This window comes from Halichondria panicea, chromosome 1 (assembly GCF_963675165.1).
Source record: "Halichondria panicea chromosome 1, odHalPani1.1, whole genome shotgun sequence".
Classification (NCBI taxonomy): domain Eukaryota; kingdom Metazoa; phylum Porifera; class Demospongiae; order Suberitida; family Halichondriidae; genus Halichondria; species Halichondria panicea.
In genome coordinates, this window is record NC_087377.1 from 10,778,274 (window position 1) to 10,792,795 (window position 14,522).

The 14,522-nt window shown below is 41.4% G+C and overlaps 1 protein-coding gene and 1 long non-coding RNA gene across 2 annotated transcripts in view; one reads left to right on the top strand and one right to left on the bottom strand.

Annotated features, from left to right (window-relative positions):
* Positions 1-776: 776 nt before the first annotated feature.
* Positions 777-2,242, bottom strand: LOC135346997 (uncharacterized). The gene is made up of 3 exons (XR_010398185.1): positions 2,154-2,242; positions 1,984-2,104; positions 777-1,032 (listed from the first exon to the last, which is right to left on the bottom strand). It is a non-coding gene; the product is annotated as an uncharacterized LOC135346997 (long non-coding RNA).
* An 11,213-nt stretch (positions 2,243-13,455) lies between these two features.
* Positions 13,456-14,522, top strand: part of LOC135345927 (mucin-like protein) — a 28,531-nt gene continuing 27,464 nt past the window's right edge. Inside the window, exon 1 of the mRNA XM_064543377.1 lies at positions 13,456-13,719. Coding sequence (XP_064399447.1) covers positions 13,629-13,719 — 91 coding nt within the window. The 5' untranslated portion in view covers positions 13,456-13,628. The remainder of the gene's footprint in view (positions 13,720-14,522) is intronic.

The following is a 14,522-nucleotide window of genomic DNA, read 5'->3' on the forward strand; positions in this document are numbered from 1 at the left end:
CAGTTGATATCATAGAGTCCGATATTCTAGACTATAATTATAGTGTATATTAATTAATTATTATAGTGAAGATTAATTGGAGGAAAATAGAATAATGCATTCTAGAGACACTTCGAGTCAGGTACAAGCAAAGCAGGGCCCCTTAGACATGCATGCAGTTGCTTATTGCAGAGTAAAGGTGATGACCCGTAAAATTCAGAGCTCTGCGCCTCTGGGAAGCAGGAGCATCTTCTTTGTACTTGTTTTAGTTGTTGCTCCATGAATAGCCACAGCAAGCTTAGCCTCGATTCCAGGCCGCGAAGAGAAAGGCGGCCTGGTATACTTTGTATGCGCATGCGCGAAATAATTGACAGCAATTTATAGATATGCATGGCTACTGTGTTGACTATATATAAGCAGAGTTTCACTATAAGAAGTGTATACTGTTCACTTTTTAATATTGGTAGTACGCATGCATGGCTCAGCGGAAGTGACGTTTTTACTAGCAATCATGCAATTATAGCGTTTCCAGAAATCACTATTAAAATGCTGAGTAAAATATACTAATAGGTCAGTATAATAATTATGTACCATAATTATAGTTGGTTAAATAATATTTCCTCAGCGTTTTCCCGGCGCTCCTCCTCGTCCTCCACCTCTTCCTCTGTCCCCACGGCCACTTCTTTGAAATCCAATGTTAAAGGTGACAGAGTATATAGCGAGATATCTATAGTGAAAGACAAAATGAAATGTAATTATTCAGGAATAATGTCATTGTCTTACTGTGCATGGTTACAGGTTCCCCGGCCCCGTCTCCTCCTTCTCCTCCTTCTCCTCCTCAGCCTTCCTCTTTGATCTCCATTTCTTTTCATATTCGTCCTTCTTCCTTTTTACTCTCCACAGCCTCATCTCCTCCTCGTCTTCTTAATTTCTTCTTCTTTTCCACTCTGTTTCTTGTCTTCCCCTCCTCCTCCTCCCTCTTCTTTTGGGTCATTTTACATGTTCCTCCTTTTCCTCTTCCATCGATAGAAAATGATAATTTTACTGTGTTGACTAAGCAGAGTTTAACTATAAGAAGTGTACTGTTCACTTTCTTTGTTTATCAACAATATTGGGAGTACGCATGGCATGGTTCAGCGGAAGTGACGTTTTTACTAGCAATCATGTAATTATAGCGTTTCCAATTCCTCTTCCTCTATACTATCTATGAGTAAACGAAGCAATAGGCACTGTTCTAGAAATGACTATTAAACAGGCACGCACATAATAAATGTGACAGAGTCACAGAACCGAAGTAGCAATTAAGAGTCTCTAACCGATTCGATGTCCTGAGGCATGGCATACGTGGCGTTGCAGAGCTACATGGAGGTCGACGATTTACAGCTGACTTCCTTTACACTCCACTCCATCATGGCCTCTAGAATATGCGTGGAGGAACAGGCTTAGGCTAGGCTCAGGCCAGACTTAGCCATGTACGAATTGCCTACTGCAAAAAAACGAAAATGAACACTTGAAAGGAATGCGTATAAGTGACTCTATGTGTATAGACGTTATTGTCCGTCCCGTTAACTGTTTAACACGTACTCTGTATTATAGTATGTCGAATCTGACTAATGTAGAATATAGATGCAGAGCAGGCTGAGCTGAACAATGCTCCGAGGGAGCCAATAATTATCGTATGGCGCAAAATATTCGAGGGGCTTCATTTTCGCTGATTTCGTGGGTTAGCAATCCTACACGAAAATTAAATCCACGAAATTTTTTTTCTAAGTATCTCAACTTATTATCCCATTCGACCGGCAGTATTTCTGTCATTAGCAATCCTACACGAACGTTAAGACCACGAAAATTGTTCTTTAATTACTGCTATAACGTGCAAAGATTAAAAGTGTGGCGCAGTTATTCCACGAACATTGTGCAACAAAATGCTTTTAGAGGCCTTTCCACGAAAGTAAGTGCCTCGAACATTTCGTGCTATACGGTATATATACACTCTCCGCTCACCATTTGGTTATCTTAATGCTGAGATGCGGAGGACCAGCTGTGCGATATTGTAGGAGCCTTATAGCTTGACCATCATGGGTCTGTACTTGATCTCAGACTTGATAGCTGGTGACTTAGATACCTATAAGATAATTAAGATTAACTGGCAATTTTAATCGGCACTGACAAACCTGTGGAAGTCCACCAAATGCCACAGCTGTGCATGAAGTAAGTGTGGGTGGGTGGAGACTTAACTGTTGAGCAGGTCAATGGCGTCAATGGCTCTCTCTATATAACCTCAGGAAGGAAACTCCTGCATGCATGGGGTTTGAAATAATATCATGTTGATTATTACAGCTCAAATAACAGCCACACTTATTTTCTCTGAGTATCTCATACTTATTATGCAGACAGTATAACACTTAGATCCCATTTGACCAGCAGTATTTCTGTCAAATTTACTGCAAGAATTTTCCTTCGGATTACTATACCCCACTTCACATTACTACTTAATACTTAGCAAGGGGTAAGCTTACTATTAATGTTGTCCCCAAATGTAATAAACACAGAATTCCAACTGCGCAACTCACCAGGAGGAACCGCAACAGTTGCAGAAATTGAGGGGGAGGCCAACACTGGCACCGGAGTGACGCTTGCAGCAGGTAAGGGAGGGGCTGGTAGAGGAGCTGGTACTATGGCATCTGCAGGAGTGACAATGGTAGCGACGACTGAAGTCCCAGCGACAGCCAAAGTTGCTAGAATAACTGTGGACATTGTTGAGTTGCAGTCTTTTCACCTGTAAACAGCAAAATTAGCTTTAGGTGTTAATTGTCAGTTCCTTCGTTAATTACAGTTTGACTTTTGACAGTGTATAAACATCTCACCTAGTCCATGGTTCTCAAAGAAGTTGTGCAGCTGCATGACTTAACCACGATGATTAATTGCCACCTTGACACAGTTTCCTGCCTCGTCACAGATGAAGTTAGCCTGGCAGGAGATTCCATCAAGTAAAGAGCACTTCCTGGATACCAGAAAGTTGATGCATGGGACCAGGTTGCCGGGATAGTACACCTGTGATACAAAAAACAGTTTCTCAATAATCTTCCGGGTACTGTCAAGGTTTAAATTACCCAAAATGACGATTCACTATACTTAATAGATATATACTACTGCATGGATTTAAGACAACTGGACATTTGAAATGGTATACACACTACGTATAATCCCTATACCTGTTGAGCGTAATCAAAAGAGTAGTGACTTTCGATCATATCCAAAGAGTTGGGAGTAATGTGTGAGGACAGTACTAGTGATGGTGGGGTGAATTCACGGTCTTGCTCAGAGTGTGAGCGGATAGTCTCCTGGCCACTGGTCGCATATCGTAAGATAACTCCTTCTGCCCTTTATCCAGATGATCCATGTACGCTGTCAGAGTTGCCCTCTTCTCAGCGAGTGGCGTGTGTTGATGGCACAAAAGATAGCTGTACTGTTTTGCTGGAAAGTTCAACACAGGTCCGTCATCGGCTTTAACACAACGAGGTAGGGATCTATTATAGCTGTCTCCATAGCTTGCAAAATGTGAAGTACCGTAGCCAATTGCAATGTCTCTTGCCGCTCCATCTGCCCCTTATACAGCTTCAATACTGACCTCTTAGAAGAGCTTCAGCCTTGAGAGTAGCAGTCGGATGTCAGTTTTTGGAACCCAATGACGTTATACTGTTTTTCTCTACTACATTGGTGAGTATGATAATGCAGCACAAGTTCTGTTCATCCTCCACAAGTATTCTCAAGGAAGCCCTGTGCTGTACATCAACAGTACGCATGTGTGTGCATGTCAGTGTGTGGGTTTATGTATAATTTTATATGGATGTGTACGAAAGTCTATTTGCGTTGAGTTCGACCCCGGAAGTTATGTGGTCAATTATGGCTTCATTTATGCTTTATGAGTATGCTTGGGACTTCTACATGGAAAATGCTAACTGGTTGGAGCTTACCAGCTCTACAGCATATAGATCGAAGCACTTTTTTAATAAGGAATCCAATGGCATATGTGTGTGGGGGGGAGGGGAGAAGTATCACATGGGTAACAATGTGGGCCTGTGTGTGTGTGTGAGGAAGTATCACATGGGCAACAGTATGGGCCTGTGTGTGTGTGTGGGGAAGTATCACATGCTTGTGGGTGGGGGGGGGGGTGTTATCAACTTTCACTAGTACAGGATACATTGCAAGTCCTGTTCCTGTAGTGTACAATGTAACTGACTCTTCTCCCAAGGAAGGCCTTCCTGACACAACACAGGGAGGATATGTGAGCTATGGTGGTCAATGGTGGCTCATTAGTGACGAAGGAATACGGAAACTAACATTTAATACTTCCAGAAAAGGATTATTAAGGATGCAACATCAATAGAGGTATGAAACTTTGAAGTATGACAAAGTTATGACAACTTTATGAAGGTCAAACTCAACACAAATAGACTTTAGTCTGTGTAAGCATAATTATGGGGTAAATTGACCTATTGCCTCAGTGGATGCGTCAAAACCTTACTAGCTTTTAAATATACACCAGTGACGAATCCAGAAATTAGAAAAGGGTGGTTCCTAAAGAAAACTGTGTGAAAGTGAAATTTGGGAGTTACGCCACTTTTGGTTCAATCTCCGCCTACAGATCTAGAAATCCCGATTTCTGTGCAGAGTTTGCAACGCGATAAGTATATAAACTGCCACTGCTTTTAGCTAGCTTCTGTTCGTCTAGAGTGATTTTACATGCAGGTATTGACATTACTAAATCGGTGGAACATCACTGTAAGCAGGAGCGTAGCCCGGATTTTTTGGAAGAGGGGGCAAAACTTATCAACCGTGCAGCGCCGAAATTGTGACCGGAGGCCACGCCTCTTAATTGTGACGTCATAATTGACTTCTCTATTTAGTTGGGTGTGGCCTGATGTTTTAGTAGTTTAGCAAAGAACAACTCATTTATTTACTGTCTATAGATTTAGACCAGAATAGCTCACAGTTTAAAGACTAAATCGTTTTGCTTGCCTACTAACTAGCTAACTGCAGCAAGATTCGGAAGAAAGGGAGTGCTCAGCAAGATAATCAGCTTCACTAACCTGAGCTGAGTAGTAGAGATCCAGAAAAAGGGGGGGCATTTGCCCCCTTTGCCACCCCCTGGCTACGCCACTGGACTAAGTGACTGTATAGATTGCTAAAAATCAATTCTAACACTCTGAGCAAAAGGGGTTCTTTTAATTGCTTCTTTGGATCTACCTTCCCCTGGATCTGCCATCGCATGTACACACACGATATAATGATGTACACTTTTATATTTGCTGCAGGCCGGCTAGCCTCCTTCACCAACCTCCTCTAGTGCATAATCACGGGAATCTCAAAGAGTGGGAAAAATGATCGACCATAATTGTTGCTAAAAAGGATGCTAAAACTTCAAAGTCTATTGAACATTAATGGCTGCATCAGCAGAGCTTTGCAACTCTTTTCTCGCTACCAATAGCTAGCGTTCTATAGTGCAGAATAGAACTAACTACTAAGAAACACTGCATGAACAATTTCTGAAAAGGCTGCAATGGCATTTCAAGTAAGCAAAACTAGGCATAACTCTACTATTTTGCAAATACACGAATTAAAATCCAAGAAAACGTGACTAGAAGCCTACATAGAAACTCTTACTTGCACTTCATTGATCCTTGAGCAGCTGTAGCGGTCTATACAGACAGACAGACACACACTACCGTATACCTCGCTGCGCATGCGCAACCGAGGCATAAAAATAGCGCACAAATTTGGAAGGTTATATATACAGTAAATTCCCCCACTCACAGTGAGAGTAATCTTCCTCCTGGCCTGTTGGAGGGGCCTGCTGGAGCATACACGCCTCACCCACAGGCTCACTCACATGGAGGCCTCTTCCTCCTCTTCTCCATCCATGCCTCTGGAATTGAGATATCCCCATCTCCACAAACGTCAATTCCAAAATTTGTTTGAACCATTTCTGGGATCGGCAACATGCCTTCTCCCATGTAGCCACCTTGGGTTCACCAACTGCCACCACCGACCCTGCATTGTCCAGTGTCTTCCTCAACCACGATACTGACCCTAGTTACAACATGCCTTCTCCCATGTAGCCACCAGCCGGAAGTGCCATGCAGAACAATCACGTGCCTGGGTCTGCCACTCTGGACTCACCAACTGCGACCCTCAGCACCTTCACTGTCCAGTGTCCTCCTCAACCACAATACTGACCCTAGAGGAGGGTAACACACATCACCACCTGAATTGAGGATAATACACCCATTACAACACACAAGGTGTAACTGTGCCTCCCCTAGCCTCGATCCCAGACCGCACTTCCTCGAATAGTGGGCCTGGTATCGACTGCTTAACCATTAGCCAGATACCGGCTAACGCAGGATAACAATAATTATGTATATGCTCAAACGTCACAACGAACGGAAGTGGATTGAAGGAAATAGATAGAGTTCGTGGAGTCCTGGTATAGTCATAGACTCTCTAATTATGGCTAAACACCAAGCACGCAGTTAAAAATAGGCTCTTTCTTATTTTGTTGGTTATAGTCTATATAGGCACTTCAATAATTTCAGCTACAGGAGTCAGGAAATGGTAAGCAAACAATAACCCACGTGATCGTGATCGTGATGACGGTACTGTCCTTTCAGTTATCTATTCTGAGGATGCCGCCTTGCAGATTCTTGTAGCTCTTTACAGTTTTACCATGTGGTGTTTGGTCCCTACATGAGGATCATGTGATTCCTCTATCTGGATTTCATCTTACATTTACATGTAGACTTAGTGTTTGTGGCTTGCACATGTACATGTAGCATTGCAGAAGTAGATTCAGACTGTAGCTATAGATCTAATTAATCAACAAATTGAATGTGGTTCGCCATTAACAAACAAATGTGCGTGTGCGTGTGTGATTGGACACGTTCACATTTGCTTTAATTACTAACACGAACAATATCATATTTATTACGATAATTAATTATACATTATGCACACGTGTGTGTGGTCTTACTTTAATCTGTTGGGCAGTTGGTCACTGGTAGTGGTAGCCGCGAATGAAGACAGTCGCTGTTAATCCTTCCTTTTTGTTCTTACCGGCCCCTTCACGGTTCACCCCCTCAGTCTGACCATCTGCAAGTTTTGATAACAGTTACACGGCCAAGTTTAACTGTGTATATTGATAACCTTGTGTGTATGACTTCTGTTGATCGCTAATTGACACTCTGCTACGCCTGGTGAATTAGAGTCAACTTCATTAAACATGTACAAACGTGGTCGGTATACTAACCACCTCTAGACCAAAATAACAACCCTTAGGCCTAGTTTACCATAATTATGTTAGACAAATTCTGCACTAATAAAGCAGCTTTTGGTTTCAAGGGGAAATTAGAAGGCCCCCTTGGATTTTAAACTCAACCATGGTATAAATAAACTATAGCTAGATCTATCACATTGCCCCCGTAAATTTGGGGCTTAAACATTTTCCTCCCTCTTGGAAATATCCTGCCATGTTTTTAGTGTCCCTCAGAACTAAAAGCCTAGCTGTCATTAAAGGGGGAAATACTATCACTCAAAATAGCTAGGTTTTAAGTAAAAGGAGATTTGTGCAGTAAATATTATTAATTTAAGCACATGCATCATGGGTATAATAAATATATATTGTTGGAGGTAATTCTTAATGTCCTAGGACTGACCACACCGACCTAGTCGGTAATAGCCTGTAGAACTTCCCCTCCACCACAAATACAATCACAACAAACTCACTGATTTATCAACTACAGAGTCTTCGTTACTTTAATATCGCAGCCATGCAGCATATCTTGATTTGCTGTGTCCATGTTTGCTGTCATTTGTGCTAAAGTTTTCAATCAAAAAATCAAAAATGCATTTTAGTCAGTACAATACCTTGATTGAAGTCTCCCACTTGCCTATATACTCTCAGGCATCAAGAAAAACTTGGCCAATTAGGAACCCAAGGATACCTGCAATTGTAAAATTGATGCACAAGTTATGATAATGCTGTCCATCTTACACCCCACGATGTGTTCTCAACTTAAAAAACGTGTTCTTATCAATTATTATTCTTCAAGTATCGATAGCTTGTTTTTGTTCTTCTCGAATTACAGTGAGGATAGGAATGAGTGCATGAGTGCTGTTTTGCAGGGTGTGCTTCAGTGGACAGTTTCATTCTCAAGTGGTACATTCCGTCATTGACTACTGCTGCTCTCGGAGGCAGCACTCTCTGAACACACAAATACCGCCACTTACATAATTATAATTAATTTGAACAAGTACTTTCTTTCTGTCTTATTGAAGCACTTTAATTAGTATAGAAGCATCAAAATGCAACTTTTTACTGAAGTGCTTTCTCAAGAAGTTGGTGATGTTGACAGGTTCCGAATCTCCAAGGTAAATTAATACTATCCTTTTCCTACAATTAACGTGTAGTATGTGTATACGTGTGCGATTGCATGGAAGCATAATGACTTTGTAAGTTTGTTTTGGCCAGTGTATGTTTTTAACGCACTAATATAGAACTTACTATCTTCTTTGTTTTTGACTACAGGTAAACTGGATATCTTAAAGGGAGCGTTGAAGACCTGGCGATAATTAATTAGTTGGTGTTTTTCTGTGAAGCCGGCTAATGACTGACTCTTTTCCCACAATTATCAGATTCGTCGCACAGAAAGTTGACCTGTTTGGGAGAATGGTACAGAGTACACACATGCACACACAAGACACTCATGGGTACGCGTGCATGCACACCCACACATCCACACATAATTATACATACACATACCTGTTGCGCGTCAAAGTCCCAACAGGCCTTGATTGGCACTGAGTTGACAAGGAGGTAGAGAAGAGAGGGAGTGGCTGGAGCTCGGCAGCTGTAGTGTGAAATGAGGGGGTGGAGAAGGAGGCAGATGCAACAGGTGTTCCCTTTATAACTCCTTGCACTGGTCCATATCATCCGATAATAATAGAATCTCTCGAGTTGTGCCAATGGAAGGTGAAGGTGGAGGTGGATCTGCATGCAGGAGCCAGAAGACGCAGGAGAACCAGGAGTTGCCATTCTGTATCAGAGTTGTTCAAAATGGGTCAGGATAATGTCACTAAATGAAAAAAGTGCCCCAAGTATATATGAGAGCCCGTCGGCACTAAATCTCTCCTATACTAGGAGGTATTATTATAATGCATGTGCAATTAAACAATTTCCCCAGGTATATAGGAGAGCTTTAATGCCAATGGACTCTCCTATATTAGTTCAGGGAACATTTAATGCTCAGCACTAGATCTCTCCTATATTACTTTAGATGCTCGGCACTGAATCTCTCCTATAATAATACGGACAATGCGTAATGACTGCATGAGGGCACAAAGTCTCTCTTATTATTATGGGATATGCTTAATGTCTGAGGGCACTAAATTTGCACTGAAATAATAATAATAATTATGCTAACGTTCTCTTTTGGGTTGTACCAAGTAAAGCCCAAAATCCTGTCGTATTTAATCAACCATGACGCTGATGCATGGTTGGCAAATTACTAGTACAGTTTTGTTTCTAATGGAACAGTCAACCATGCAAGCCAAGGGCACCCCAATGGCTTATTGCTGAGTGCGAGGTCAGTTTGTTCCCCTGCCCATATAAAAATAATATCTGTGTATATGTACAAGCTAGTATTCTGTTCCAATAAATGATGTAGTAATAGTGTTATAGTTACCTTGTAGAAAGAATACTGATCAGGGCCCTATATGGCTCTGAGTCTTCCTCTCCATTTTCTTCCTGCCTCTAGCAAGTAAAGATAACATTGTAAAATCTATACCATATTTTGCTCAAAAGTTATTCTATCGTTGTGCAGTTGGTGTTACCTTATAATTATGGTCAGACGCTGAGGGTCAGTTGCAGTTTTCGTATGGTTGCAAGTGGAGGGACTGGGGGCTCTAAATCAGGTGGTGAGAAGGGTACGCCAGGTGATGAGAAGGGTACGTCAGGTGGTGAGAAGGTAAAATCTGGTGTTGAGAATTAGATTGTAAGAGGGTAGGGACTGTGAGGAGTGTGCCTGTGTGCAAATTCATATCTTTTAAAAACAACTTTTTGCTCATTATAAATATTGTACATACTCGCTAGTAACTGCTTGCAATAAAGAGCAAACAACACAGATAATTATCATAAATATGCATTGCAATCACCACAAGATTATCCCATAAGCAACACGTATAAATAATTAATGAACAGCTGGATAACACTGTCACATTTTTCTTGAAATCAGAACTAAACGCTTGTAATTTGCCAGCTTCAAACTGGGACGGCATAAAGATCCTCTACGAAAGAAATAGTATCACTCAAACAATTATGGTCTCCCTATGTAGTAATTCCTAATGCACACTAGCACTGACCACACCCACCTCTTCGGTAATGGCAACTGTATCTTTCCCATTGGCAGCTCAGAATGATTGGCTCACAATATCCAGAGTGCACTGGCAGCGAGGTGGTTCATTTTGGAGGGATCGACAGCTAGTAAAGTGAAAGGTACAGAGTTGGTTGTCAGGTGCTGGTAGGCGGGGGAATATAAAAGTTGTCAAGTTTTCGAAGTAACAGAGATATGCACTGACTGCTGTCTATGACTACGTTACAAGCATAACTTCTAATCATGAAAACCACAGCTATATACTACAGTGTATAACTGTGTACAATACTTCTGGTATGATATTACATACATTACTTGAATACTCATATACAATCTCATCACTGCTGAATCAGAAACTTCTGTGGGGACTTTATGCTCAATCGTAAGAATGCACTATTTATTTAATAATTAAGGCATGCATGTGCACTGCATGTATGGTGATCATGAGGTCCCTATATGTGGACCATATCTTGATCCGAGGGACAGGAAAGACCACCACCTGTCTATACCTGTACCTTCAAGTGAGTGCTAACTCATGACACCCACCCATATAGGACGAAATTATTACACACAAATACGTCTCATGTATAACATATTACTGTATCATACGTAATGTGCTTAAAACAGTTGAAAAATAGAGTACAAATTTGGAAGGTATGTACAAGTAAATCCACCCACTCATAGTGAGAGTAAACTTCCTCCCGTTAGAGACGGCCTGCTGGAGCATACACTCCTCACATCCACTCACTCACATCGAGGCCTCTTCCTCCTCCCTCATCCACGCCTCTGCCTGGAAGATCCCCATCTTCGCAAACACCAATTCCAAAATTGTTTGACTACCTTTTCTGGGATCGGTAACATGCCTTCTCCCATGTATAGCCAACAGCCAGAAGTGCCAGAACATCACATGCCTGCCTGGGTCTGCCACCTTGCGCTCACCAACTTCCACCCTCGGCACCTTCACTGACCAGTGTCTTCCCCAACCACAATACGGACCCTGGAGGGAGGGTTAACACACCCATTACAACACACACGTTATCCAACTGAAGGTGTAACTGTGCCTCTCCCAATGACAATTCAGCCCCTTCTTTGGCTTTGACTGTATTACTTAGAAGTTCTCGTCTTTTTCTTACACCACTTTCAGCGTTGTAATTAGACGATACGAACGTACTAAAAATATACTAAAACAGTACAGGAACTTTTTATTAATAGCTTTTTATTAATAGCTAGCAGTGGCGGATCCTGAATTTTTTTCTAAACAAAAGGTTATCACTTTTCATACTGAGCATGCAGTCTGCATGCACTACACTGGAGAGTTTTTAGCCTTCATAGTCACTGAAATTGCACAGATAAAGCTTCGCAGGACTAACAAGGACTAAAGGTAAGTGAGAAGTGCATGTGAAAGCTAGTAAGAAAGGATCAACTTGCTAACAAGTTGCTTGAGCCTCCCACTCACATCTTTCTCAAAGGGGGGTTCAATTGAACCCAAAGAACCCACTCTGGATCCGCCACTGGCTAGTGTATGCTAGACAACTCACTATCAGTATGTCAGAGTAGTTCATCTCCTGGTGTAGTGTAAGTCGGTCATGGCAGTACTGTGTCCAAAACTAGAGGTGTGGTCAACACCGGTACCCACTGATGGTACTATACCTGACCTAGCAGCTGCATGGTGAGGGTGGGGACACGAGAGGAGAACAGGTAGCTCCATCTTGTAGATCTGCACGTCTGTAGCGTGATTATGTGAGTGTGTGTGTGGAAGGGAGGTATAGTATAAAACACAAAGCTTATTAGATTGGATGGAACCACGAGGCCGCTGAAGCATACCATTTTGACTTAAAAGGAATGCTAATTTATTAATGGACATATGAAGGACATTTAATTGAACGATCATTAGAGGAGCACCAATTTAATCGTTGCTAGTCCACAAGTTTTGGTCCCTTTAATTTCCTGACTTGTGTGTAGCTCGAGGAGAGGCCAGCGGGACCACTCCCATTTGTGTGGAGTCCAGGTGTGATTGTCATATTTATATGGCTAAACATCACAAGGCAACAGTTAAAAAACAGGAAAATTAACTTTCAAGTATTTTTTGGGTTAGTTTGGTCTAGTAGGTACTTCAATAATTTCAGCTACAGTAATCAGGAAATGGTAAAGCATGCACAATACCCACGTGATCGTACTGTGATGATGGTACTGTCCCTTGAGTTCTCCATACTGCACTGAGGATGCTTGCAGCTTTTAATATTACAGTTTTACCATGTGTTTGGTCCTTGAGAATCATGTGATTTCCCTATCTAGGTTTCATCTCATTTACATGACTATAGACTTAGTGTTTGTGGCTTGTACATGTACATATCTAGCATGCAGAAGCAGATTGCAGAAACTGCTTCTGTAGCTATATAATAGACCTAATTATGACACTCTACTTCTCCGGCCAACCCTCTCTTCTCTGTCACCCCAGCAACGCCAGTCGTATACGTGAGTGCCGAACTCAGTTCAGACAAATACAGGACAGCGGGCTGGGTGTGGAGTGAAAGGAGTTTGATGATTCTCAGGGCAACGAGTATAGCCTCGGCCAATTTCCGTTCTTTAGAGAAAAATCGGCTGGGATCGAGGCTAGGTGACAAGCAGCTGCTTAGATAGGGACGAGTCTACTTGGCTGCTGAATGGGAGTAGACACATAATATTATATTAGGGAACGCACAGTACATGATATGTATGTACATAATTTATTGTACACTGGGTGTGTGCACTGAGTGACTCATGAAACACAACATTGTAGTAGAATACATAAACAGTAACATGTAGCTGTATATCGAGGAGTGCTTACCCTATATGAAACATAATCTACCAACTCCTAGCCCTTGGCCTTGATCTGACCAAAAAGACACTCGACTCAAAAAGATTTCAGGTTTTTCTTTGGGTCAAAAGTTAGATAAATTCTGTTCTTGAGAGACCAGGATTCACACCAAAATTTGTCAGTTGATCATGTAGTCTCGAATTCCAGCCTCTTTGCTAGACTATTGATCATGCATCAAGAGTAACTCAGCAGGTACATACCTACACGCTACTAGCAGGAGGAGAAAATAACACTAAGCTTGCGCATGCGCAAAGAGGCTTACTTCTGCGGCCTAAATTGGAGGATATAAGAGCCAGCACAACCTTAGCTCTTTGTGGAACTCCATGCTGCTCTGAAAAACTGTACTACCAAGTTGTGCAAAGATGGCTTGTTTTATATTAAGCCTGGTTCTCCTCCTTATCTTCACTATTTCCGTACCTCAAATTGTAGAAGCGCAAGCTTTAGGAAGAACATGTAAGTGATAAACAGTATAGTTTTTTGATTATTCTCAACCTCAAAGTACTGCATATCAATTTTAAGGTCTAGTTTATAGCTAAATGTTGGGAATGTGTATATCTAGTGTGTGTATACTTATATATAGTTTAGTGTAATGCTTATAGACATTGGAAAATAATCATGGAACTGTATATACATACCAGTTTCAGTATACTGACATCATTCCTCTATAAAATTATAGAAGGTGATCAGGGTTAGGGTTGTGATTTTCTCACGGTGTTGTGATATTAAAAACATTTCTCGCTTATTTGGTGCTTCTTTGACCAATCTGTAAATACTGCGGCAGCTATACAGTTATATATATATAGGGGTTGGTATATGTGACAGGCTCTGGGAAAACCAGACTATTGGAGCAGACTAAAATATGTGTGATTAATGTACCAAATAATAGAGCAGAGCATTGCCTACACAATGATATGCTTAGTGTTCACATACCTAGTTTCATACCCGAGTCATGCGCGTTGGAAACTCGAAGCCGTAAAATGTAGTATCGAGAAAAACGACTCTCAAAGATTGCTTAATTAGGAAAAATAAGGTAATAGCGAAACTTTGGACGAAGCGTTTCGATGGAAAGAGTTGGATTTAGAGCATCAGATTTTACAGAGAGGTAGTAGAAGGACTGTAGATACTTATACATCAATAACATTTTATTTGAGATTTTATACTGTAGGCATAAATTTAGCTGTAGCTCAATACTAAATTCTGCTCCAATAGTCTGGTTTTCCCAGAGCCTGTCACATATACAGTGTATCCTCCATAAA